This window comes from Mytilus edulis, chromosome 2 (genome assembly GCF_963676685.1).
Source record: "Mytilus edulis chromosome 2, xbMytEdul2.2, whole genome shotgun sequence".
NCBI classification, from domain to species: Eukaryota; Metazoa; Mollusca; class Bivalvia; order Mytilida; family Mytilidae; genus Mytilus; species Mytilus edulis.
In genome coordinates, this window is record NC_092345.1 from 687,800 (window position 1) to 712,274 (window position 24,475).

Below are 24,475 nucleotides of genomic sequence, written 5' to 3' on the forward strand. Positions count from 1 at the left end.
TTATGACATTTTAATATCAGATAAGTATTGTTCTCTCTAATAAAACGCAAACATCTAATTTTTGAATAATGGAGTAAACTATTGCGAAGTAAAATACAAATAGTTAAACATGTTAAAAAGATGTCTTATTTGAAATAATAAAAAACAAATATCAAAAAAGTTGAATTGTACGCACATTTATATATTAAAGATTTCACCATACAATCTTATAGTGTTAAACATATTAACAAGATCTACACGTACAATGGTTCAACGATTTTACAAACACGTTATTTCAATTAACCGTCAGAAAGGTATGGATGTTTTTAGTTGAAGACAATACACTACAAAATCAATCGTGCATATACTAGTTCATGGTTGGGTGTTTATAACAATTTAAAAGAAAGCGTGATCAAAACAAAAATAAATTTTGATCATTTGTTTAATGAATGGTATATTCTTTGACAATTTACATTCATTTATATTTCACAGAGAGAAAAAAATGGTTAATGGCGATCTCTCTAAGAGTATAGTCTATCTCATTAAACAATGGATGTTTAAAAGAGCAGACGGCAGGAGGTATAAATTAAACTGAACTACACATAAAATCTCCGTTCAAAAACAATTGAAAACGAAATTTTGTATTTATTGTGCTTTCATTTAACGTAAACAAAAACCCAAATGAAACGCAAAAACAATGCTAAACTCAATACATGTTTCTTTTTATTCTTAATATAAGAAAGTGTCACAAATCCTCTAAATTAGTGACGAAATCTAAACGTAAATTGAAACAGCACAGTTCCTAATTATGTTTGTCCAATTGATGGTCAAAGATATGTTAGCTTTATGTTTCAGATAGTACATTATTCAACAATCTTGAATAAATCATAACTGTATTGCGTGTAATGTATTGACGGAGGGGGGAGGAGGGGGGGGGGGGTCATTGAAATTTCTGCAAAACTAACGACAAGTTAACCAAGTACGATACAGGCAACACTACAGCAAAGTGAATGCAAACCAGTAGTTGTTCCGGAGTTGAAAGAAGGTCTCGGAAATTACAGAGAAGAACGAAGATATTTGATTTATATTTAATTCCACGTTTTTATTTACAGTTAATTCAGATATTTAAAGCTCATGCAACTGCTCAACATAATGTTTCAGACAATGAATTAACAAAACAAAAACTATAGAAGCATACATGCATTGCTAGTCATCTATTTCAATTTCTGCAAACCTTAAGTCAAATACAAACAAGATAAACCTGGCTTAACGTAGTATTAGAATAAAACACTATTCATCAACCAAAATCAGGACATTCTAAACAACAAGCACACCAAAACAAACCGTAATAACAGCATTATTTTTTTCTTAAAATCATATAGATCTAAAAATATATTTAACCAGATAGACTTACAAAAGTGCAATTATTCTATTCAATAAGCCCTTGGATCTCTGTCACCTTAAAGTTGAAAACAGTAAATTGTAAACTCAATTGAAAACAAAACTGTATTTTTAATGCGGGAATAACATTTTTTTAATAGTGAAATTAAATAATTCTCTTTGCTTTTCAAATATTTTTGCAGACATGATATTTCTGTTAATATACATTAATTCATTTTTATCAGGGAACAAAAGGCGGAAAACGGAGGTTACAGTGAGTATTCTAAAATAAACTAAGACTTTTAAGAGAAGATGTTTTAAAACAGAAACTATACTAACATAAAAACACTTTATATTTTAATTAAAACAATAATTATGCGTAACACAAAACCAAAATAAACCAAACAAGCACTTTAAATAAAGCTAATACTAACAATGACCACTGCCCTTTTCTCGATCTTGATATCTATATCACTAATGGAAAGCTGAATACTAAAATTTATGATAAAAGTGATGATTTTTCATTTCCTATCGTTAATTATCCGTTTTTAGATGATGACGTTTCCTTGTCACCATCTTACGGTGTTTATATATCTCAACTTGGACGATTCGCTCGTGTATGTAACAATATTTTAGATTTTAACGAGAGAAATTTATGTATTACTGAAAAATTATTACACCAGGGTTTTCGATATCACAAACTAGTCAAAACATTTACTAAATTTTATCATCGGTATAAAGACATCATTCGTAAATATAGCTCAACATGCAGATTTCTAATACGTTCAGGTATTTCACATCCAATTTTTTATGGAAATATTCTTTATAAAGCACAAAGGTGTCAGTATTCACATCAGAAACTTACAAAACCTTTGAATAGACTTATTAAGAAGGGATATAGTTACGATACTGTTGTCAAGTCATTAAAGATTGCATATTTTGGCGTTCATATTGAGTCACTGATAAGGTCTTTGCATCGGAACTAAACACATTTATTCTAAAAACAGTTGTTGGCATGACACGAGTTATGTTCTTCTCATATATGTTATGATGGTATGATACTAAACCCCTAACGGGAAGGATTGTGCCTGATGTTCATATGATGAAATCATAATCTTTCAGTCAGTTTAATTGAAGTCTGGAGCTGGCATGTCAGTTAACTGCTAGTAGTCTGTTGCTATTCATGTATTATTGTCATTTTGTTTATTTTCTTTGGTTACATCTTCTGACATCAGACTCGGACTTCTCTTGAACTGAATTTTAATGTGCGTATTGTTATGCGTTTACTTTTCTACATTGGTTAGAGGTATAGGGGGAGGGTTGAGATCTCACAAACATGTTTAACCCCGCCGCATTTTTGCTCCTGTCCCAAGTCAGGAGCCTCTGTCCTTTGTTAGTCTTGTATTATTTTAATTTTAGTTTCTTGTGTACAATTTGGAAATTAGTATGGCGTTCATTATCACTGGACTAGTATATATTTGTTTAGGGGCCAGCTGAAGGACGCCTCCGGGTGCGGGAATTTCTCGCTACATTGAAGACCTGTTGGTGACCCTCTGCTGTTGTTTTTTATTTGGTCGGGTTGTTGTTTCTTTGACACATTCCCCATTTCCATTCTCAATTTTACTATTGTACTTGATGCAAGTAAAATTGAGAAAGGAAATGGGGAATGTGTCAAAGCGACAGCAACCCTACCATAGAGCAGACAATAGCCGAAGGTAACCAATTGGTTCTGAATTTAGTGTGAAACTCCCGCACCCGGAGTCGTCCTTCAGCTGCACCCTAAACAAATATGCATTCTAGTTCAGTGATAATGGACGTCATACTTCACTCCGAATTATACACAAGAAACTAAAATTAAAAATCAGACTAGACTAACAAAAGCCAGAGGCTCCTGACTTGGAACAGGCGCAAAATTACGACGGGGATAAACATAATTTTTGGTATCTCAACCCTCCCCCTATATTAGAGTTTACTCAAGAATAAGGATGCATCTCTATATACATGTATTTTAAAGATTTAGAATATCGACAATACGAAAATAACACTTTATAAATTCGACTATCCCCTTTATCAATAAGATTCTAATCTGATGTGTATCTTTCGTATTGTTGAAATATGTCCCGACAGCGTTCCGAATCAAGCGAAATGTGATTCGACAGAGATCTGACAATGAGCTATCGGAAGATATTCATTTGAAAATTTTTGCCATATTCGGGATGATCAGGTAATGTCGGAACTCAATCCTATCACTATCTGCTGCATCGTGTTGGAAATGGTTTGTTTAAATCGCCTCTGGCGTATTAAATTAAAAGACTAGAACCTCAGATAACTATTTATCCCACCGGCTCGATACCACTACTATGACTACTGGTTGACGTTTCGTCCCCGAGTTTATCACCAGCAGAGTAGTCAGCACTTCGGTGTTGACATGATTATCAATTATATGGTCATTTTATACATTTCCTGTTTACGAAAGTAAGAATTTTTCAAAATATTAAGGATTTCTTATTCCAGGCATAGATTACCTTATCCGTATTTGCAAAACTTTCTGGAATATTGGATACCCAATGCTCTTCAACTTTGTACTTGTTTGTTTTATAACTGGTTTGATCTGAGCGTCACTGATGAGTCTAATGTAGACGAAATGCGCGTCCGGTGTAGTTGAATATAAGCCTGGTCCCTTTGATAACTACACAGGCAATTTTTTCCAACGTGTGTTTCACGTTTGTGCTCATCACGTGAGAATAACGTTTTTCCCACGTGTGTATCACACCGGATAAACGTTTATATCACGTGTATTTTACAAACATGATATTCTCACGTGGTAATCACGTTTTAATCTGATCACGTGATATTCACGTTCAAATATAACATTATTATCACATGTAAAAATTTTAACGTGTAAATATTGTGTTCATTTCACATGTAAATTTTTTAACGTGATTTCAACGTGTAAAAATTGTGGTAATTTCACATGTAGATTTTTCAACCTTATTTTAACATGTAAAAGTTGTGTTATTTTCATGTCTATTTTTTCACATGATTATGATATAAATTTATATCAATATCACATGTATTACTTATGTAAGTGCAAGTTGTTTTTTCATTGGCCATGTTTGATGTTCATGTATCAAGTGAATATATAAGGTAATGTTACATTATCACGTTAATAACACGTGGTATATATTTAACGTGAATATCACATTGTATTATCACGTTGATATCATGTGGCATTATACACAACGTGAATATCACGTGTGACCAACGTTTTGTTCACGTTTGTGCTCACAACGTGAATATTACGTTTCTGCTCGTTTCACGTTCTACTCATGTTGTGTGGACAACGTGAATATCACGTGATTCTCATGTTAAAATCACGTTGGAAAAAATTGCCTGTGTATTGAAGTAATGCTTTTAGTCAATAAACAAGGCCAGGATGATATAACTTTCCCTCCTAGCAAATCTGACAAAGGAAGTATTAACATCACATATCAAGACAATGTTTCCTTTTAAATTACTTGCATACATTTCAAATACATACATTATTATTTCTCTAGATTGTCGAAAGCTATTTTCGTAGCTACAAATTTGAACATTAAAGTTTAAATTTTTAGATTTTCTGTTTTTTTTTCAATTTTTATCTGTTATCTTAAAATATAAATTAAACAGATAAAACCTAAACTAATTCCTTTCTTTCGTGAAAGTATGATCAATTTGATGTCAAACACAATACAAAAAGAAAACATTACTCCTACCCAGTGCAAATGTATGTATATTTGACTGATAATGGCTTAATACTTTTAATTTAAGTATTATTTTGTTAAATGTTTATTATCATTTTTGTCGAATACTTATATTCAAAGCATATCACATTGTTCCAAACTATTTATAAAATGGCTTCATTAAAAAAAAACACTTTCAGATTTTCCAATGTTTAGATTATTCCAAAATTTTTACTTCATCATTTTTTTGTATATTCAAATACACTTTTAACATAGCATTTGATGGTCGCATTGTATAAGTAGTGTATTAGAGTTCAATGAAACACATATTTGCGATTTGTCTGCATGCGTAAATAAAAGAAAACACCATTGTCATGTTCGTTGATTTTATACACATATATGTTTGGAGTGTAGTATTATATTCCATTAATCAGAATTTTTTACAGTAGAATTGATCAAAGTGTTCTACATACATTTTTACGATCCAACAGCACAGCATTCATTGAGGACATCACATTCAACGAAAACCAAGCCCGGGAACTCCCTATACCTCAAAAAGGTACATTTTTCTTAACCCTGTGACGAAATCTCTCCGTATACATAATAGTTTTAAAAAGAAGACGTTCGCTTAATAGTTATCAAAGGTACCAAGTTTATAATTTAATACGCTTTGTTTTTCGAAAAATTCAAAGTTTTGTGACAGGAAATTTATAAAAATGACAAAATAATTGATATTCAATGTCTACACCGAAGTGCTGACTACTGGGCTGGTGATACCCTCGGTGACGAAACGTCCACCAGCAGTGGCATCGACCCAGTGGTGTAAATAGTTATGAAAGAAACAAGGATTAAAACATAATACACTAGACGCGGATTTTGTCAACATAACACTCATCAGTGACGCTCAGATCAAAACCTGTGAAAAACCAACAAATACAAGGTTGAAGAGCATTGAGGACCCGAAATTCCAAAAAGTTGTGCCAAATACGGCTAAGGTAATCTATTTCTGGGATAAGAAAATCCTTAGTTTTCCGAAAAATTCAAAATGTTGTAGGAAATTTATTAAAAAAAAAAGAACTTCATATAATATTCATGTAACACCGAAGTGCTGAGTATTGGGATGAAGATACCCTCGGAGACGAAACTTACACCAGCAGTGGCATCGAACCAGTGGTGTAAATAGTTATCAAAGGTACCAGGTTTATAATTTAATACGCCAGACCCGCGTATAATATAGAGACTAAAGAACAGCTTTATGCAAAATGAACAAAAAAAAGAACAAACTTTGTCTGTATAACTAGTACTTCAAACCAGATTTAGTTCTAGAAAGTGTAGGATATTGTCGAAAATATCAACTTTGTTCGAAAAATAGTTCCGCACTTTTACCAAAAGATGTTTCTAACTGACTATCAGAAAATATTTAAACATAAGGACTCGGACCACAAAATTATATGTAAACTACAGAAATGTTATTTAAACATAAGGACTCGGACAACAAAAGTATATGTAAACTACAGAAATGTATCAATATTCATATCGACAAAGAAAATACAAATATAAAAAAAAAACGAAAAACAACACTTACGATTGATTATCAGGTGCGTCGAATTACAGATCGTGGTTTCAAAAAATATAAGATAGCAAATAATAAGTCGCTAATGAGTTGAGACCAACACACATTGTATTGTTTAACCAAGTCTCGGTGTAGACCTTAAACTTACATAGTGTTGATTATAATCGTTCTTCATCATTCCTGTGTTAGAGTAGTGATATAGGGAACATTTCAAAACTTCAAAATTTCAAAACAGATCTTATACTTGCAGAAATTTACCTTATCTGAATTTCTTTGAGGTTTATTTAATGCCAATGTTGTACAAAATAATAGATTATTGTTTTTATACATTGATATTCAAAATATCAGCCGCGAGCCACAATGCAAACTGTTTTAGCGTGATAACGCATTATCTGTTATCGTTTTATTACTGGTCTTTCCCCCCTCACAAATACCGTTTTAAACCTCACGAAAAGGAAACTTGATAACGTCTCCTAACACCGTGTGAAGTCGCTGATAACTTATCCCTCAGACATTGAAGTCGCTGATAATGACTGCTCTCGTCTCAATGCCGTGATATAAGTATTACTGAGCGATTGAGCATGTTAATATAGGCATAGGAAAGGACGATAAGTATAGATAATCGAATTTTCTTCACATTGATATCGTAAAATATCAGCCGCAAGGCACATGGTGAACTGTTTTCCGAGTTAACGCAGCAAACGAGCTAAACAACTTCACATTGTGTCGAACGGCTGATATTTTACGATATATATACGACGAAATGCCGATTATCTGTTTATCGTTCTATACAAGGTTATTTTTGTCTCCCTAAGACAGGTTTACGCCTGATTAATGAAAGCTTGATACGTCTATTCATATTGTGACGTCGCTGTTAAATTCTCCTCAGACATTGTGATTTCGCTGATGATGCCTGCTCTTGTCTCAAGGCCGTGATATAAAAATTCCGCAGCGACTGAACAAGGTGATGTAGACATACATTGTATGGAAGGACAATACATGTTTATTGAGTGACTTAACATCATTGCCATAGTTAACAGTGAAAAATGAGAACTTTGCACATTATCAAAATTTCATATTATGAAATACATTTTATCCAGTTTATACGAATTGTATTACACATAGACTTTTGACAGCATAATACTTGACATAATCAAAGTAATTGTATACTGTTGTTTTTCTTTTTCTTTTTTTTTTTCTTTTTATGTCATGGAGTTGCTTATATCAAATTTTTACCTACGATTTCCGTTTGTACAGTTAATGCTCTGTTTAATGAAAGGATGTATTCGAATTTTTTATTGAACTTTCAAATCTAGATAAAGTGTCGATAAATCAATAGTTTTGCAAACACCACAAGATGAAAAAAATATGGTTGTAGATTTTGAAGAAGCCTTTAAGTTTTTGTTGAATTTATTCTGACTGACACCGCTGTTTCACTATACCTCATCGCTATTTTTTTCTTTATAGGTGTGTGTGTGTGGTTAAGAAGACTATTTCAAGATCGGTAGAGTTTCGTCATCATGTGATTAGTCATTACCGGAGGGGAGATTAATCGGATTTGTGATGTATAAAATCCAATATTTTGTGAATGATGTTTACGTGATGGAAATATGTAAGATTCAAAGTTTTGCATTGTATTGCATTCCTTTTCTTTAATGAAACATATGATAGCAATAATATTTAAGATGTGTTTTGTGCTGGAAAAACATTATTTTTGTCGTGAAGATGAAGATCAAGCATCACTATCCTCTGGCATTTAAAAAGGATAAGAAATCAGCGTGCTCATTGTATATCATAGAAATTGAACGTGATTCTGAATGCATCAGCGGTCAGTTTTGACTTAGGACAGTCGCAAAATTGCGGCGGGGTTAAACATGTTTGAGATCTCAACCCTCCCCTTTACCTCTAGCCAATGTAGAAAAACAAACGCACAACAATACGCACAGTAAAACTCAATTAAAAAAAGTCCGAGTTCGATCTCTGGATAGGAAACAAAAGAAACTAAACAAAATGACAATAATACATTACTTAACAAAGGACAATTAGCAGTTACTGACATGTCAGACCACAATTAAACTGATTCATGTCTTCATCATATGAATATCAGGCACAATCCCTCCTGTAAATATGTAAATATTCTAAGTAAAAAATGACCCTCACGTACATGTAGTGCAAAGATTTTTGTTTCACCAACTCATTGGTTTGAATCAGTTTACATTCTTTATAAATATATTAAGTACCTTATATAAGAATGTAATAGTCAAAGATTCAATATTAAAGATATGACAACTTCCAAAAGAACTGAAGAAAATGACTACCACTTTAATGTAGTGAGAAAATCACGCAACAGAAGATGGGCATCAGCTGGTCTGTAAATATAATGTGTACCAGTTGAGTGAAACATCCCATATTTATACATGTTCAAGACACGCCGACAGGACGATTTTCGAAATTACATACGTCGAACTTTACTAACGTATTGGCAGCGTACATGTTTTTTTACTAATCTAGGTGTATGTCGGTGCTATATGCTGATGTGTAAAGCCGGTATTAACACGGATATCGTGATAGCGTCCGAAAGTCTGAACAATTCTAGACTTTTTTTTCGAGCGGTTAAGTTAAGTCTATTTAGGCTTGATCAGACCAAAATGACCGTTTCAGACTGAAATTTTGCTACAAGTGCAAGTAAACTTTTTAGCAGGACCGCTCTACATCGATTCATGAAATATTTCTAAATCTCTTTGATTCTTGATATAAATAATACAGATTAAACACATTTTTGATATAGTACGCCTTACACTTTGTTTTTGTATTAAAATTCCTCATTCAACTGCCTTTTTTATCAACTAAAAACGATACAAGTTACACAGCTATCGTGCATTAAATACAAATTTCAATAAATATCAAATTCTTGAAGTCATATGTTCATATATTCTATAAAAAGAAAGGTACATAACTTGTATGAAATAATCATTATACATGAAAGCAATTTGTATACAGTTTCTTATATATCATGTTTATAATCGCCAATAGTTGAAAGTGACAACATTACTAATGTTTCGTTTTCTGCATCAAGTAATAGTGTCAGCATGTTCTCTCTTTATTAAATCATTTAAGGTTTCACTAAAGTCAAAATATAGGACACTTCATAAACATCTAAACTTTGCCTGTATTTTTCAACCTATAATGAATAGAGTCCTAAACTATGAGAACATATGTTCATTTAAACATACTTAACATATACACACTGTATAAATTGTAAATAAACTTGCAATTGTTATGTTGTGGCCAAACCGGTTCTTGGGGTGAACACTAAATTTTCAAAAAATCTGGAGGTCTGCGAGACGACCTTATTTGCTTAAAATTGGTATGGACGAATACTGTTACATGTAATGCAGGGCAAGCTCATGTTGATTTGTCACATACATATGTTTTAATGGCATATTTGTCCAATTTCTGTATGGTACCTTCGATATTCGTTCACCTAGATACATGAAATTAACTGAAACTCGAAAAACAATACATTTTCTGAAACATGAGCTTGCCCAGCATAAGATATAACAGTATTCGTCCATACCAATTTTAAACAAATAAAGTCGTCTCGCAGGCCTCCAGATTTTTTTGAAAATTTAGTGTTCACTCCAAAAACCGGTTTGGCCACAACATAACAATTGCAAGTTTATTTACAATTTACACAGTGTGTATATGTTAAGTATGTTTAAGAATGTTTAAATGAACATATGTTCCCATAGTTTAGGATTTTATTCATTATAGGTTGAAAAATACAGGCAAAGTTTAGATGTTCATGAATTTTGACTTTAGTAGAACATTAAATCGTCACCAAAATCAGCAATTTTATAATCTCAGACTGGCTTGTTTACCTATATTGTTTGACTGCATCAACCAAAATTGTCCATATTTGCACTTTATAATGTATATGTAAAAAACCGCATTATAAATCTGTAAATCTGAAGACGTAAAATTTTGTCTTCAACCGAACCTCATTGTCAATTTCTAGATGTAAGTAACGATATTTTGTAATCTTGATCTCTAGTTCGATGGAATAACGCGTTCCTCCTAGTCACCAAATGTTGTATTATTCAATTAGAGAACATCAGCTACATGTATATAGCGGAAAACAAAGTTAAAGGATATTGCTAACTTCTTTTGTTTCTTCCTAAAATGGTCCTGTCAGAAGTTATCCTCATAAGAATAAAGGAACAAGTCGACAAGAAGAGGAGAATGATTAGTTCCCATGGGAATGCCGATAGTTTGTTGAAAACCCCGTCCTCTAAACGTTACAAATATGTTGTAAATCAATGGAATATGCAATACAATGTAACTTTGTCGCCGGGCTTTGATTGCTGATACAACTGATGTTAATTATTTAAACAGAGGTTTCGTTATGACTTGGAAGACCTTACAATATAATGTTGTTTGTAAGACCCAGCAATATACAGTTTAATTTAGAGTCTCTTCTGGCAACATTTAAAACATAATGCAAATACAAGATTTGTTGATGATGTAAAAGCATATATGTTTTATTATTTTACAGATTGCAAATAATGTCTCCAGGTCCAGTAGGAATCGCCATGATATTGCCTAGTTAGTAAAAAATATGGAGAAAACTATCATAAATTATAATTGGAAGTAATACCTTCAGCAATTATTTAAAACACTAGTACTGAAGCATATAACATAACTTTTTTGTTGATTCATAAAAAAAAAGTTGGGTAACATCATATTGACAAGCAAAGAACAATGTGACTCAAAACTTTTTATAATAACTATGTTTATAAAGAAGAACCCTATACTTTTACAATCCATTATCATGAACATGCCAAACACCGTAGCACACAAATAATTAAATACAACAGGGCCGTGGTATCTCTATGAACAAATCCGGAATATTGCTATTATAAAACTAATAATGAGACAGTCTGTCCAAAGCTTACCATTGCTTTATCTGCGGTTGACCTGACAGATGAAGGAGAATCCAATAAACATTAACTTCCATCAAGAACAGAGCTTTTCATAGAATAAAATACAAAAGTTTGTTTTGTCTACTATTGTAGATGATTTGTAAGACAAGAGATTTACTCTGATAAATGTGTATGGGTCGAATACTGATACTCCTTGCTTCTATGACAAACGAACAAATATCATAAATATTTTTGATAATCAACTGTGTCTGATATGTGGGGATTTTAATCTTGTTCAGAATTTTGACCTAGATACCTATAACTATAAACATATAAATAATCCAAAATCAAGGGATAAAATTTAGGAAATTATACAATATAAGACTCATGTGGATCCATTTAGAGAGAGATTCCCTGATCTTAAACCATTTACAAATAGAAAGACAAACCATTTAAATAATCACTGTTAGATTTCTTTTAATCTCTGAAAGCCTTATAGATGACATATGTGATATAAACATTGGCAATAGCTACAGGTCAGATCATTCACCAGTAATTTTGACTGTAAAGATAAATGAGTTTACAAAAGACAGACGCCTCTGGATATTCAACGACTCTCTCCGTCAAGATACTGAATATGTAAAATTAATAATAATTAAAAAAAAACAATCATTAACACAGTTTAGCAATATGCAGTCCCAGGGTATAGAAGAGACGCATTAAACAACATTATTGATGATTTTGATATACAATTTACAATCAATGACCAATTATGTTTTGAAACCATTATTATTGAGATCATAGTTAAGACTATTTTATATTCGACATATATAACAAGTGAAAGGGTAAAACAGGGGGGAAAATACAGATGAAACTCAAAATTAGAACAAAATACAATCACTGAGGACAATATAAATGTAATAGAGATTAAAAAATGTGAACTTAGAATTTTGCGGCAAAACAAGGTTAAAGGTCAATATGTTAGGTCCAAAACCCAGTGATTTGTAGAAGTAGAGAGAGCAACTTATTATTTTTGTAACCTAAAAACTCAAAATTTGGTAAATAAAACTGTTAAAAAAATATTATTGATTATAACACCGTAGTAGAATAGCAAAAAGAAATCTTAAAGCACACAAAATTATTTTATTTGAAGCTTTATAGAAGACAACAGTGTATAGAATATGCCAATCTATCAGGGGAAATACGATTTCAAACACCTAAATTAAAAGATAATGAAAAATATTGATTTTGAATCTCATTCGACTCTATCTCCTGGTCTCTTTTCTTTGAGACACTTAAATATTTAAATTTTTTAGAATCCATTATGATCGGGATAAAAACTCATCATAATAATATTTCTTCAACTGTAACTCAAAATTGTTGTCTGACAGATTTTGTCTCCTTACCTTTTCTTGCTATGTGCAGAAATACTTGGAATTCTAGTCAGAAATAGTAATGAGATAAATGTATTACAATAGATGATACATGGTTTATATTGTTTCAATATGCTGATGAAACATCACATATATTAGATGGATCTCCTTCCCCTTTAGATGCATCACTCTGTATCTTACAATTCTATGCCGATATATCAGGACTGAAAATCAATTTAGATAAAACAAATGTTATATGGATATGAAGTAAAAAAAACATAGTCAAGATAACATATGATTAAAGTTGGGATTGAAATGGGGTTCTAGTACCTCCAAATTATTGGGTATCACTTTTTGTGTTGACTTGACTAGAATGTTAAATCTAAATTAAGCTCCTTGAATTCAAGAAACAGAAAATATTATACACAAATGGTTAAAATCATTAATTGTATCAGAATAAAATCAACTGTTCTTACCCATCCAGATGAAAATGTACTACGACAACTCAATAGTAAATTGTATGCTTTCATTTGTGATGGTTAACCTGACAAGGTCAATCGGGAGCTTTCATGTCAGGAATACTGCAGAGGTTGTTAAAAATATTAATTTGATAAACAAGGGCTAAAAACTTGGGTTATAAAATTATTTACTTCAAATTCAAAGTTGATTAAATTATTTACTCTACTCAAAAAATAAATTTTGCAGAGTTGGCTTATTTTGAAAAAACTAAAAACCTTTTTTGAAAAGAAGAAGGCATAATATGTCGAGACTCAAACATCCTTGCTATTTTGAGGAAGTCATATCTGCATCTATATCGAATAATGAGAATATTAATATTGATAACGTCAGTGTTTATTATAGAAAATTGGGCACAAAACCGGGTATGGACTGTGAATGACCTTCTAGATGAGAAAGGAAATGTATTGTCCTATTCAAATTTTGAACGGCAATATACTTTTAAACCCATATTTTTACAATTTTATGGTATTAAAATAACATTAAAAAATTGAATCAATCTATGGGAATGGACACTGAAAGGGAAAAACAACAAGCTGTGGTACCTTTTAATATTAACTTTTTTTGCAAGTCAAACAAAGGTTTAAAAGACATGTATTATATTGTAAACCAAGGTGCAATATCAGTTGCAATTGCATCATTTTTGACATTTTTATCTATTATGTCTGTGCCGCTCACAAATCGTCAATATAATGAAAGTGTAGACGACCTCTTTATAAGTTAGCGGTTTAGCTAGCTATAAAACAAGGTTTAATCCACAATTTTCTGAAACAAAAATGTCTGCTCAAGTAAGGAATATGACAGTTGTTGTTCATTCTTTTGATGTGTTTGAGTTTTTGATTTTGCCTTTTGATTAGGGATTTCCCGTTTTGAATTTTCCTCGGAGATAAGTATTTTTGTGATTTTACTTTTTACATACTTAAGACTCAATATTTTTAATCTTATCAAGGGGTCCATTCTAATTTCGCTGCTATTCTTTTGAAATTAGTACGCATCATTCAGTTACCGTTTATATTCAATCATTCATAATTCCTCTTTATAGAGATTACAACTACTACATTATCATGAACAATACATTAATACATTGATAACAGAAAATAATCAAAGCGCTGTTAGCACTGTAGGCAGTTAACCAAAAAACAAGGCAAACATAATTATAAAAACTGTGGCAATGTTGCTTCAATTTTTTTTAAAGATTTAAAAGAACAAACATTAAACATTCATATCTAATTGTAGATTTATGTTCAATTAATAAATTGATCATTAAGGCAAATAATTCATATTTTATCAAGGTTTTTAATAGCAACGTATATATCACATAGCCAGAAATTTGTATTGCTTTTGCTAATTAATATTCATAATATGTAAATGAGAATTGTACCACGTTATAATAGTTTGAACTGGACTGGCTTGATATCACTAAAATCTTTAAAATACAGATATTATAAGTTGCCCGTCACCGAGTCCTTATTTACAATCACTTTGATATTTCCGTAAAGTTGTCAGGCGGTCAAAATCAAAACAATGAACGCAAATTTAGTGAATTTTTCATGTTTTCGTGAGTTTATTCTTCTTGAAATACGGGCATTTTCACTTTACATAGGAACCTAGAGTTCAACGACTACACATTCAACGTTTCAACTTGCTTATTCGTTGGACATTCAGGTTTCAAATTCCATCCCAGGAACCTGTTTTTCTAATGACTTTGTAAGCTAATTTTCAACACGAAGTTTGCAAATTTGACGTTTCAGCCATTTCAGCCTGTATTTTACACTGCCATGTTACAAGCCTCTCGCTTCTATTTTTAAAATACCTCAGGAACCTTGATTTTTGCAACAGTCATTATGTTTCGTTTAAATGGTGTATATTGTTGTGTATACTTATTTTCCGCCCCGGCAACCTGTCCATCACTTAAATTAGAATTAAAACAGACATTTTTTTCAAAATTTCCTATCATTTTAATATAATTTCCGTGACCCGTATCCGATTTCTTTAGTATAATATTGAAATAAACAAAGTGGCGTTGATATCTGGATATAAAGTATATTTTTTTCGTGGTCATGAGTCTTGAGTCAGCAGTGGTACACATTCGTAATGATTGCAGTTCTTCTAGTTGATTGTAATTGTTTGTATAAGTTGACTGTTAGTAGTTCAAGTTAACTTTAGTACGAGCTTGTAAAAGTATGAATGGACTGGCTTCCCTGGAAAGAAAACTGAGTTTGTGTTCTACAGTACAAAAGTTATGAGACACAAATCAGACAAATGTTTACTACTACAGGGATCAATGGTGAGGTCTGACTGACCTATCCATAGTAAATGTAAATGACTCCCACCTTCACCACAAGTCCATGATGTCTAAGTTTGGACTAAACTGACAGGTGTTAGGTCTAGCAAAGTGATATGCATATATGACGCCTATGAGATTAACCTTGTATGTCATTCAATCTTTTTGAAATGACAAACAGGCATCAATATGGTTTAGGAGTTGGTATCTCAATCTTTTACAAGTTCTCAAAACACACACAAGAGGGTGTGGGGTAAGACCCAAGGGACAACCCCTTTTTTCATTTGATTTTTTATATTGTCCCATGAATATATATGGTTTAGGGGTTGGGATCTCGACTGTTTCAAAGTTCCCAAACAGGAGGGTCAGGGTGACCCCAGGGACTCCACCTGTATGTCATTTGATTGGTTATATTGTCCCATTCATGAATAAATATGGTTGAGGGGTGGGGATCTCGACTGTTTCCAAGTTCTAAAGCAGGAGGTGGTGGGTGACCCTAGGGACTTCACCTATATTTCGTTTGATTAGTTATATAGTCCCATACATGAATGTATATGGTTGAAAAGTGGGGATCTCATCCCTTTCAAAGTTATCAAACAGGAGGGAGTATAGTGCCCCAAAGGACTCCACATACATATCATATGATTTGCTTACATTCAGGTATCATATAATCTAGTTGCTCTATATGTGTAAAATAAGAAACTTCCAGCTATTTTAACTGGTCAAAATTGAGAAAAAAAATACCCATTGAATTTGCAGTAAAATGTTTACTCTTTAAAAGCATCTAACTTGCTTTACCAATATTTATTACTGATAAAGAAAATTTATACCGTCACCAGGACCATATATATTGTTAGATGTACTGTTCCCAGCTGTCACCAAGACTCAATATGTATTGGATTTTGAAATTAAAATTTGTCAAAAAGTAATTTTGAGTTTCAGTACAAATATTTTCTGTTTTTTTTTGTTCTTTTACATATATCTTTTGGTTTTCAATTCTAGTGTTTATATCTATTTACCATGCAAAGATGTATTTTTTCATCTGTCTGATTTTTTAAAAAGTTGATCGCCAAAACCCGCAGTTACCCATATCCGCTTCCGGAATCGGATCCGATATTGTAATTTTCTTCTCATGTCAGCCATTTTGTTTTCAATGTTGTTTTTGTCAGTTACGACTTTACTCGAATTTACACTTTATTTGTTGGCGATTTTCTGTATAAAGCTAGCGGTTGAACAAAATGAACATCGCTGTCATGAATAATAATGCTAAAAACAAGTTTTGAGATCGTTTATTAGGATACTTTGGTAAAAAAGGTTTGTAAAGTATTTTTTTTATTTCATCTCAAGTCGGGCATGTTGAGCGTAGCTAGTAACCAAGTCGAAAGTCCGACTGCAAAAGTGGAAGGTCGCAGACCTCGGACAACCACTAATTTGAACCCCTGCCTCCAAAATGAAAAGATACACAAATTTCGTCTTACAATTTAAAATTGCCGCTAACAGCATGAACAGTGGAACTTATTTTAAGACTACTGACATATTTGACTACGTATTGACGACAAACAATATTCCTACGACTTTTGACAATTTGGAAATCTAAACTACTTGTCTTTCGAGATTTTTGGCGATTAAACATTTCATACTTTTGTTCTTTGACAGCTTAGCCAAAATCTCAGGGGATAATAAACTACATAAAGATTCCTAATGTGCCCTACTTTCTATTTGCAAATTCAAAACTTTTGGATAATTCGACGATCATTTAAGGTTTTTCTGGTCATATTTTTTGTAATCAAGAATTAAAAGTATGAAAAAACTGTAGAATTAGTTATAAATAACATAACATCCAGCTAGATAATAACAATGACACATATTTCAGCATTTATTGGGTAGAACACAAATCTAGGATGTTCGCATAAGGCAGCTCAACTACCTAAACTAATAAAGTTATGAACAATGCGTTATGTTTACATATAAATGAAATGTTAATATAAATTGTAAGCCTTAGTGTAAAAGAGTTTATGTTGCGAGCTGTCGATATAACATGTGCTAACACTATACTGTATAGTTCAATTGTTGATTGTATTTGGATGCAGATTTTATAACATGGACGTAGCAAAGTCGCTTAAATGAATCTAAGTTTGAGTCACTGAGCGCAGTTGAAGGGTCTTTTCCTAGACAAATTATAAATAACGATTTGTCACTACATTCACAGAGTTCAACATAGAGATCGAGAGAAAAGTTTTCTATTATTAAGTCTAGCCAAGTACTGTACATATTTGATGTCGGGTACAGCCAAAGCATGCATCTACGAAAATGTCAGTGAATGGACGGTCGCAAATGTCACATGTTTTAAAAACGTGGTTTGGAGCGCTATATATAAGTTTTTCAATAAACAGTGCAGTGCGAATTTCGGAGCTGTTCTCGTTGGGAATTATCACACATTATATACCTATATGAAGCTATTTTCTTTCAGAACGACAGGTTATTCTTTTTCAGAATCAACCCGAACGATACCATGTTTCAATGAAATATGCTCAAAAGCATAAAATAATGACCTGTGTGAGGTCATTATTTTCCTTGATAAAAATGCAATCTATAATTTACTCCAAAACTTTATCCGTCTGATAGTTTTTGTTGCCGATTTGGAAATTTATGTTTTAAAGTTCAATCGATGATAGATGTAAAAGAAACCTTCATTGCCCGCATTTTAATTTTAGAAACAAATAACGTGAAGTTTTGTTAATTTATCGCTACAATAAAGAAACATTATTATATATGTGAGATGAATTTTAAGATAGACTTTCATAAATAAAAAGCCAGATTTAACATATTCGTGCGTTAGATTTTGAAAATCTTATTGTGTCACACTGAATAGGTTGATTGATGTTTGGTTGATTGCTTAACGTCCAGTGGGAAATATTTCATGCATGTCCAGGACAATAAACGCTGCATAGGAATCATACTGTGACCTACATGTATTTATATTCGTCTTCGTGTCAGTTCTTAACTTTTTAAAATTTATGTATACCTTTTACACCAACGGTCCCTACGGTCGGTCTTTCATTTGATCAATCCTGACACCCCTCGGTGTGTTCTACGACAAGAAAAACCTTAAAATATGCATTATCTATAACTGAGCCACAGATGTAGATTTATGTATATATTTGAACCTCTTGAAGTCATTGTCCGAATTAATGAGAATCAGCCAGTCATTATCATTTTTTTTATTCAACTGCATTCACACTAATACGTTTCTATTATAGCTTTTCAGGAAAGTTACCACCACTAATAGCATCGTTTACAAAGAGTTATCATTATTGAAAGAATTTAAAAGTTTCCATTCCTTAATTATTGTATTGTATGATCGATAATCAGGACTTGATATTTTGTTAATTAGTTCATATCCAGATATGAAAGCTGGTGAGAAGTTTTCATTATGTTCTAAGGAAATATTTAGCAATTTTGCCAATATACCAATGTATGCATCTTCAATGCGAATTACTTTCGAAAATGGTATCCCTTCTCTAAGTTTTTTAATGACCTGCAAATTAGTGAGTATAGTCCCACCAAGCAAGTACGGCGGCCAAAAATCAAATTCATATTCTGTAACAGATATATACCACTTTGATGACTTGCTCCGGTAAGGTTTCCCACAGTGTACTCTAAATCCAATCATTTTAATTTCAGATACCTGTAAATTATTAAATGCTACTTTCAAAAGATTTTTTGAATTGATCAATCGGTCATCGTCGACAAAATGTACATACTTTGTTTTGATTTTTGAATCACATAACCAGGCAATAGAGAAGACCGTCTTAAACACGAGATTGTCATATATATCTTCCATATCAAACTGCAGTATATCACCATGAGTAATTGATTCCATCTCTATTTGTGATTGTAGGGGTTCGCTATATCCTACAATGAATATTGTTATCATACGTTTACCTCCATGTGTACCCCAAGTCTCACGAATTGCCTTTCGTTGACCAACGTTACGCAAAGCAGATTTTACCAGGTATATAATGTCAACTGTTTGACATAAACTCGATTGGCAATGATTTTGACGGGGATTTATCAGTAGTCTATAAGATGAAGTTATATTATTTAATTGATCTGCTGATGTTGTCCTAGTTTTCTTGAACTCGGCTGCAATATGGTTCCAGTTGTTGTAAATTAACCCAAATTGATAACATTTTCTTCTGTTGATTGACGTGGATACACATATTATGATGACTAGAATGCCGATAAAGCAGAGTTTACGCCTGAAAAAGGGAAATATTTATTAAGTTGATCCATGCCGTAAAACATATATTGACAAAAATATAAAAAAGAATCTGAAGAATGGCAGTACAATCTATGTTTCTTCAATTTCAGAGTGATCTGAATAAAAAATAAGATACTGATCCAAGTAATTTTCAAAATGATGTTACTTAAACTGAAATCAGGAGCAAATTTCATATTGATAAATTATTCAGGCATGTTCAGTTTTTAAGTCAATTTCCATACTAAGTGTCGGGGAGGTGATCAAATGTTATCGGGTTTCTATTACGAACTATATTGAATTATGTTTTTTTTTTATCTAAATAATGTTCAAAAAGCACCAAGGTTTATCATAATGATAATGATAATAACTTTGAACATGTGTAGTAAAGTATAAGTTCAATAAATCATTGCTTGTCACCTTCTATCTAATGAATAACTTTTGTGAAGGTAAAATTGAATAAAGTTTACATTGCAACTTTTTCAATGTATTAAAATAGAAAGTATATTTTCAATTTTCAATAGTAATAAAACTTAGAAAGGAAATATGGATTGTGTCAAAAGGTCAACAACCCGACCAAAAAACAGAAAAAAGAATAAATCTAATCACATAGTGATAACTAATTGCTTTTACAACTATTCATTATATAATGATTTATTTGACAAAATTTACTCTCCTTCGGGGATTTCTCTGATTTAGGAAATTGTACCGTATCATTTGGGAATGCATTTTTGACGATGTTAAAATATCTTATGATAAACATAAGAATGATAATCAGGTAAAGAGTTATACAATCAAGGATTTAATAATCAAAATTTTTTTTTAACGTAGTGAAATTTGCTTTTTCCAACGAATTCTCAAATTTTTTCCACATATCCAAACAAATTTCCAAAAGCTTTAACAGGTTTACATGTCAGTTTTATAGCTGGTATTTTGAATTTACTGGTTTTTTTAAATTATTTTTCCAATTTATTTTCATTCCGTGTTTTTTTATTCATTATTAATACCGAATACCATCAAAAGATTTCAAATTTATTCAATGCAGGTTCGATGTAATTTTTATCATTACAAAAACGATTGTTTAAAACAATTGCTTTCCTATCAAATGTTATTTGAAATCCTTTGAAATCTTTTTTTATTACATTCTATACCAAATATTTGAACGTTTATGAAAAAATAGGTGCAGATAACAACATCCTTATCTTATATAGATATAAGAAAATGTGGTATGAGTGCCAATGAGACAACTCTCCATCCAAGTCACAGTTTATAAAAGTAAACCATTATAGATGTTTCTATATATGTTTGCCTGAAATAAGAGACTGGGAGATAATTGTCTGTTTCAGGTTTAAAAAATGTTACTTACAGTCTCACATAATAGCTTTATTGACACTGATTCCAAAAATATATGGTTCTATATATTTTTGTCTGTAATATGAGAGATACTATGTACTTCCACTTTAAGAAAGTTCACTTCCGGTCTCAAATGATAGGTTCATATATACATTTTAAAAACATATATAGCTGTGTTAAGACATTTTTCATGAAATGAGTGCAAAAATGCTACTTCCCGTTTATGCAAGGTCATTTCCGGTTGATTTTTTCAAGGGCATATGTCAATCACAGTTTGCCAAATAAACCTTTATTACGTACCAAGTTGGAGTAATAATCAATTAACCTCAAATCGATTATCTTCAGGGACCATTATTCCTATAAGATGTTATTGGATTGTTTCAGATCGTGTGTCATATCTTTAGGATGTTCATTTTTTTCTGCTATTTTAGTACCTTTATCTGTATTTTATCAATTTATAACAGTCTTTTAAAAACCTCATTGCAACGGAGTAGCAAACATCCTTGATCAGATTTAGGCAAACATTTTCTGTAAAAGAAGAGATCATGGAACAAGGACACATCAATATTTAGAATATGACCTTGTCCTAAATATCATTTGAATATTGTTAAGCAAAGGACATCAATTCAATAGAACGTAGGTCAATCAGTTACCATTCATGCTATACATTTACATATTCCTATGTGGAATACAGAAGGAGAAATAATTCCAATATGGAGTTTTCGTATCGCTTCAGTCAAAATTGGACGACAATTTCTGGGGATATAGCGAGCAATTCATTAAAAAAAATCAGAATTTTCATGAAAAATGTCTTAACACAGCTATATATGTTTTTAAAATATACAGGTGTTTCCGGTTACAATAAAAATAGAAAATTACCGGTTATACATGAATAAACTCCGGAATCGTAAGTGACTTGCTCACAATATTAATACACATTTACGTTATAATTTAAAACATTTGAAATGCATGGCCTTAAGACACCGTGCTCCTTCACATGATCATATTTCCATGTTCAGTGCACCACCTTAACCTGTTCCAACTCTAATTTGGTATATAATTGTTAACGTCTATATTTTAAATATGTACGTTAGAATGGACGGACGCACAGACAATGATGTACCTATGATATCCCTTTGCTAGCGTAAGTTGATCATCAAAATTATCATCCTACTTACTCTGTATCAAAACTTCAAGCAAATATTCCGTACATTTCTGTTTTTCATACGTATTAGTATAACTTAAATTAATAACACAGACAAACATATCGTATTATATGTAATTATGTGACACATAATTTATGTCACGTAGAAAAACTATAATTTAGGTAAGTTGTTTTTGTTGCATAAACATTGTATTTTTCATTGTTAAATAATTGTTTTGGTATATTAATAACATGCATCTATAATGATGGAACAATAACCATCCCAGTTCTTATGCCAAGTTTAATTAACATTTATTTCGTACACAAATGAGAGCTATTTGCTATCAAAACTATGGAAAGCCTGTTTAACATTAATGTGTCATGTTATGGAACGCAGGTTTAACAATATTTTGTAATTCAATTTAAATGAGTGTTTTGATTAAGTAAACTTCATTTTGAATATGAAAGAGAGTTAATGAAATGATTTAAGCAATATATTTACTGCATATAAACCATACTTTGTCATATTAAATGTATACAAGAGTTGTTGGTATTTATACTGAGTAATTATTGGCTAGGCAAGCAAATTATTGTAACCATGTATTTTGCTGATGTCATTTACATTATTGTCATGATAGTGTACATTATAACAGAAGTTGTGTTCTACAAGTGTGTATTAAAAACCTTATTTTTGTGTATTTGCAGGTAGTTATCAAAGGTACCAGGATTATAGTTTAGTACGCCAGACGCGCGTTTCGTCTACATAGGACTCATCAGTGACGCTCATATCAAAATATTTATAAAACCAAAGACTACCTGCCACCTTTGTTAATAGTAAAAAATAAAGATCTATATATCATCAAATATGTCACTTCTATTAGCCTCACCCTACACCTGGCTACAGTATGTGTATGTCATACTCATGTTTGTCTCTTTTGTCGTGCGCTTGCCTTGACAGTTTTAAACCCCTAAAAGTTGAGCGGGGGGAATAGCAATATTGTCATTAGTGGTCTTGTTCCGATTAGGAGTTTAATCATTGCAAAATAAAGGCAACAGTAGTATACCGCTGTTCAAACTCATAAATCCATGGACAAAAAACAAAATCGGGGTAACAAACTAAAACTGAGGGAAACGCATAAATATAAGAGGAGAACAACGACACAACACTACAATGTAACTAATACACACAGAAACGGACCAAGCATCAGACAAAATCCCACGAGAATAAAAAATATAACATTAAAACCAAATACATGAATTGGGGATAGACAAGTACCGTGACACGATTTATCGCAATGTCAATTTACACTAAAAAATAAGAGAAAACAAAAGACGCAACGTTAAATTGCAACAAGCACATAAACGAACTATAATATAACAATTGCCATATTCCTGACTTGGTACAGGACATTTTTAAAGGAAAAAATGGTGGGTTGAACCTGATTTTGTGGCTTGCCAAACCTCGCACTTTAATGGCAATGTTAAATATAACATAGAAATGACAACATAATATTACAGGACTACAATACAAATAAATAGGAAAACGTATTAGACAAAGAAACACATGATTAATGAATAACAAAAAAGCATCAGTTTTAAAATTTAATACGCCAAAAACGCGCCTCGTCCACACAAGACTCACCAGTGACGCCCAGATATAAAAGATCGAAAGCGAAAAAAAGTACAAAGTTGTACAGCACTGAAAATCAAAAGTTGAAAAAGGTTGTGTCAAATACGGCTAAGTTTTTATGCTTGGGATAAGAACATCCTTATTATTTAGAACAATTAATGCTATTGCAAACAGTAAATTTTATCAAATGAATATAACAGATATACATAATGAAACTGAAGTATTAACTCATTACATAAAACAAACACGAATACATAATGAATGACCAACACAGAATAGACACACCCGACTCAGTCCAGGCCTCAACGCAGTAAATTATGAAAATGACGTCACATACG

General features: G+C 31.9%; 1 protein-coding gene and 1 long non-coding RNA gene across 2 annotated transcripts; one reads left to right on the forward strand and one right to left on the reverse strand.

Annotated features, from left to right (window-relative positions):
- Positions 1-128: 128 nt before the first annotated feature.
- LOC139511188 (uncharacterized) lies at positions 129-5,689 on the forward strand. The gene is made up of 3 exons (XR_011661981.1): positions 129-558; positions 1,605-1,633; positions 5,528-5,689. It is a non-coding gene; the product is annotated as an uncharacterized lncRNA (long non-coding RNA).
- A 12,316-nt stretch (positions 5,690-18,005) lies between these two features.
- On the reverse strand, positions 18,006-22,615 carry LOC139511189 (beta-1,3-galactosyltransferase brn-like). Its single transcript, XM_071297767.1, has 2 exons — positions 22,542-22,615; positions 18,006-20,011 (listed from the first exon to the last, which is right to left on the reverse strand). The coding sequence occupies exon 2, from the start codon at positions 19,684-19,686 to the stop codon at positions 19,045-19,047; it is 642 nt and encodes a 213-aa protein (XP_071153868.1). The 5' UTR covers positions 19,687-20,011; positions 22,542-22,615; the 3' UTR covers positions 18,006-19,044.
- Between the last annotated feature and the right edge of the window lie 1,860 nt (positions 22,616-24,475).

What these genes read in the sequence shown, in the direction of transcription:
- LOC139511189 (XM_071297767.1), bottom strand. Translation starts at nt 19,686, where the DNA reads ATGATAACAATATTCATTGTAGGATATAGCGAACCCCTACAATCACAA.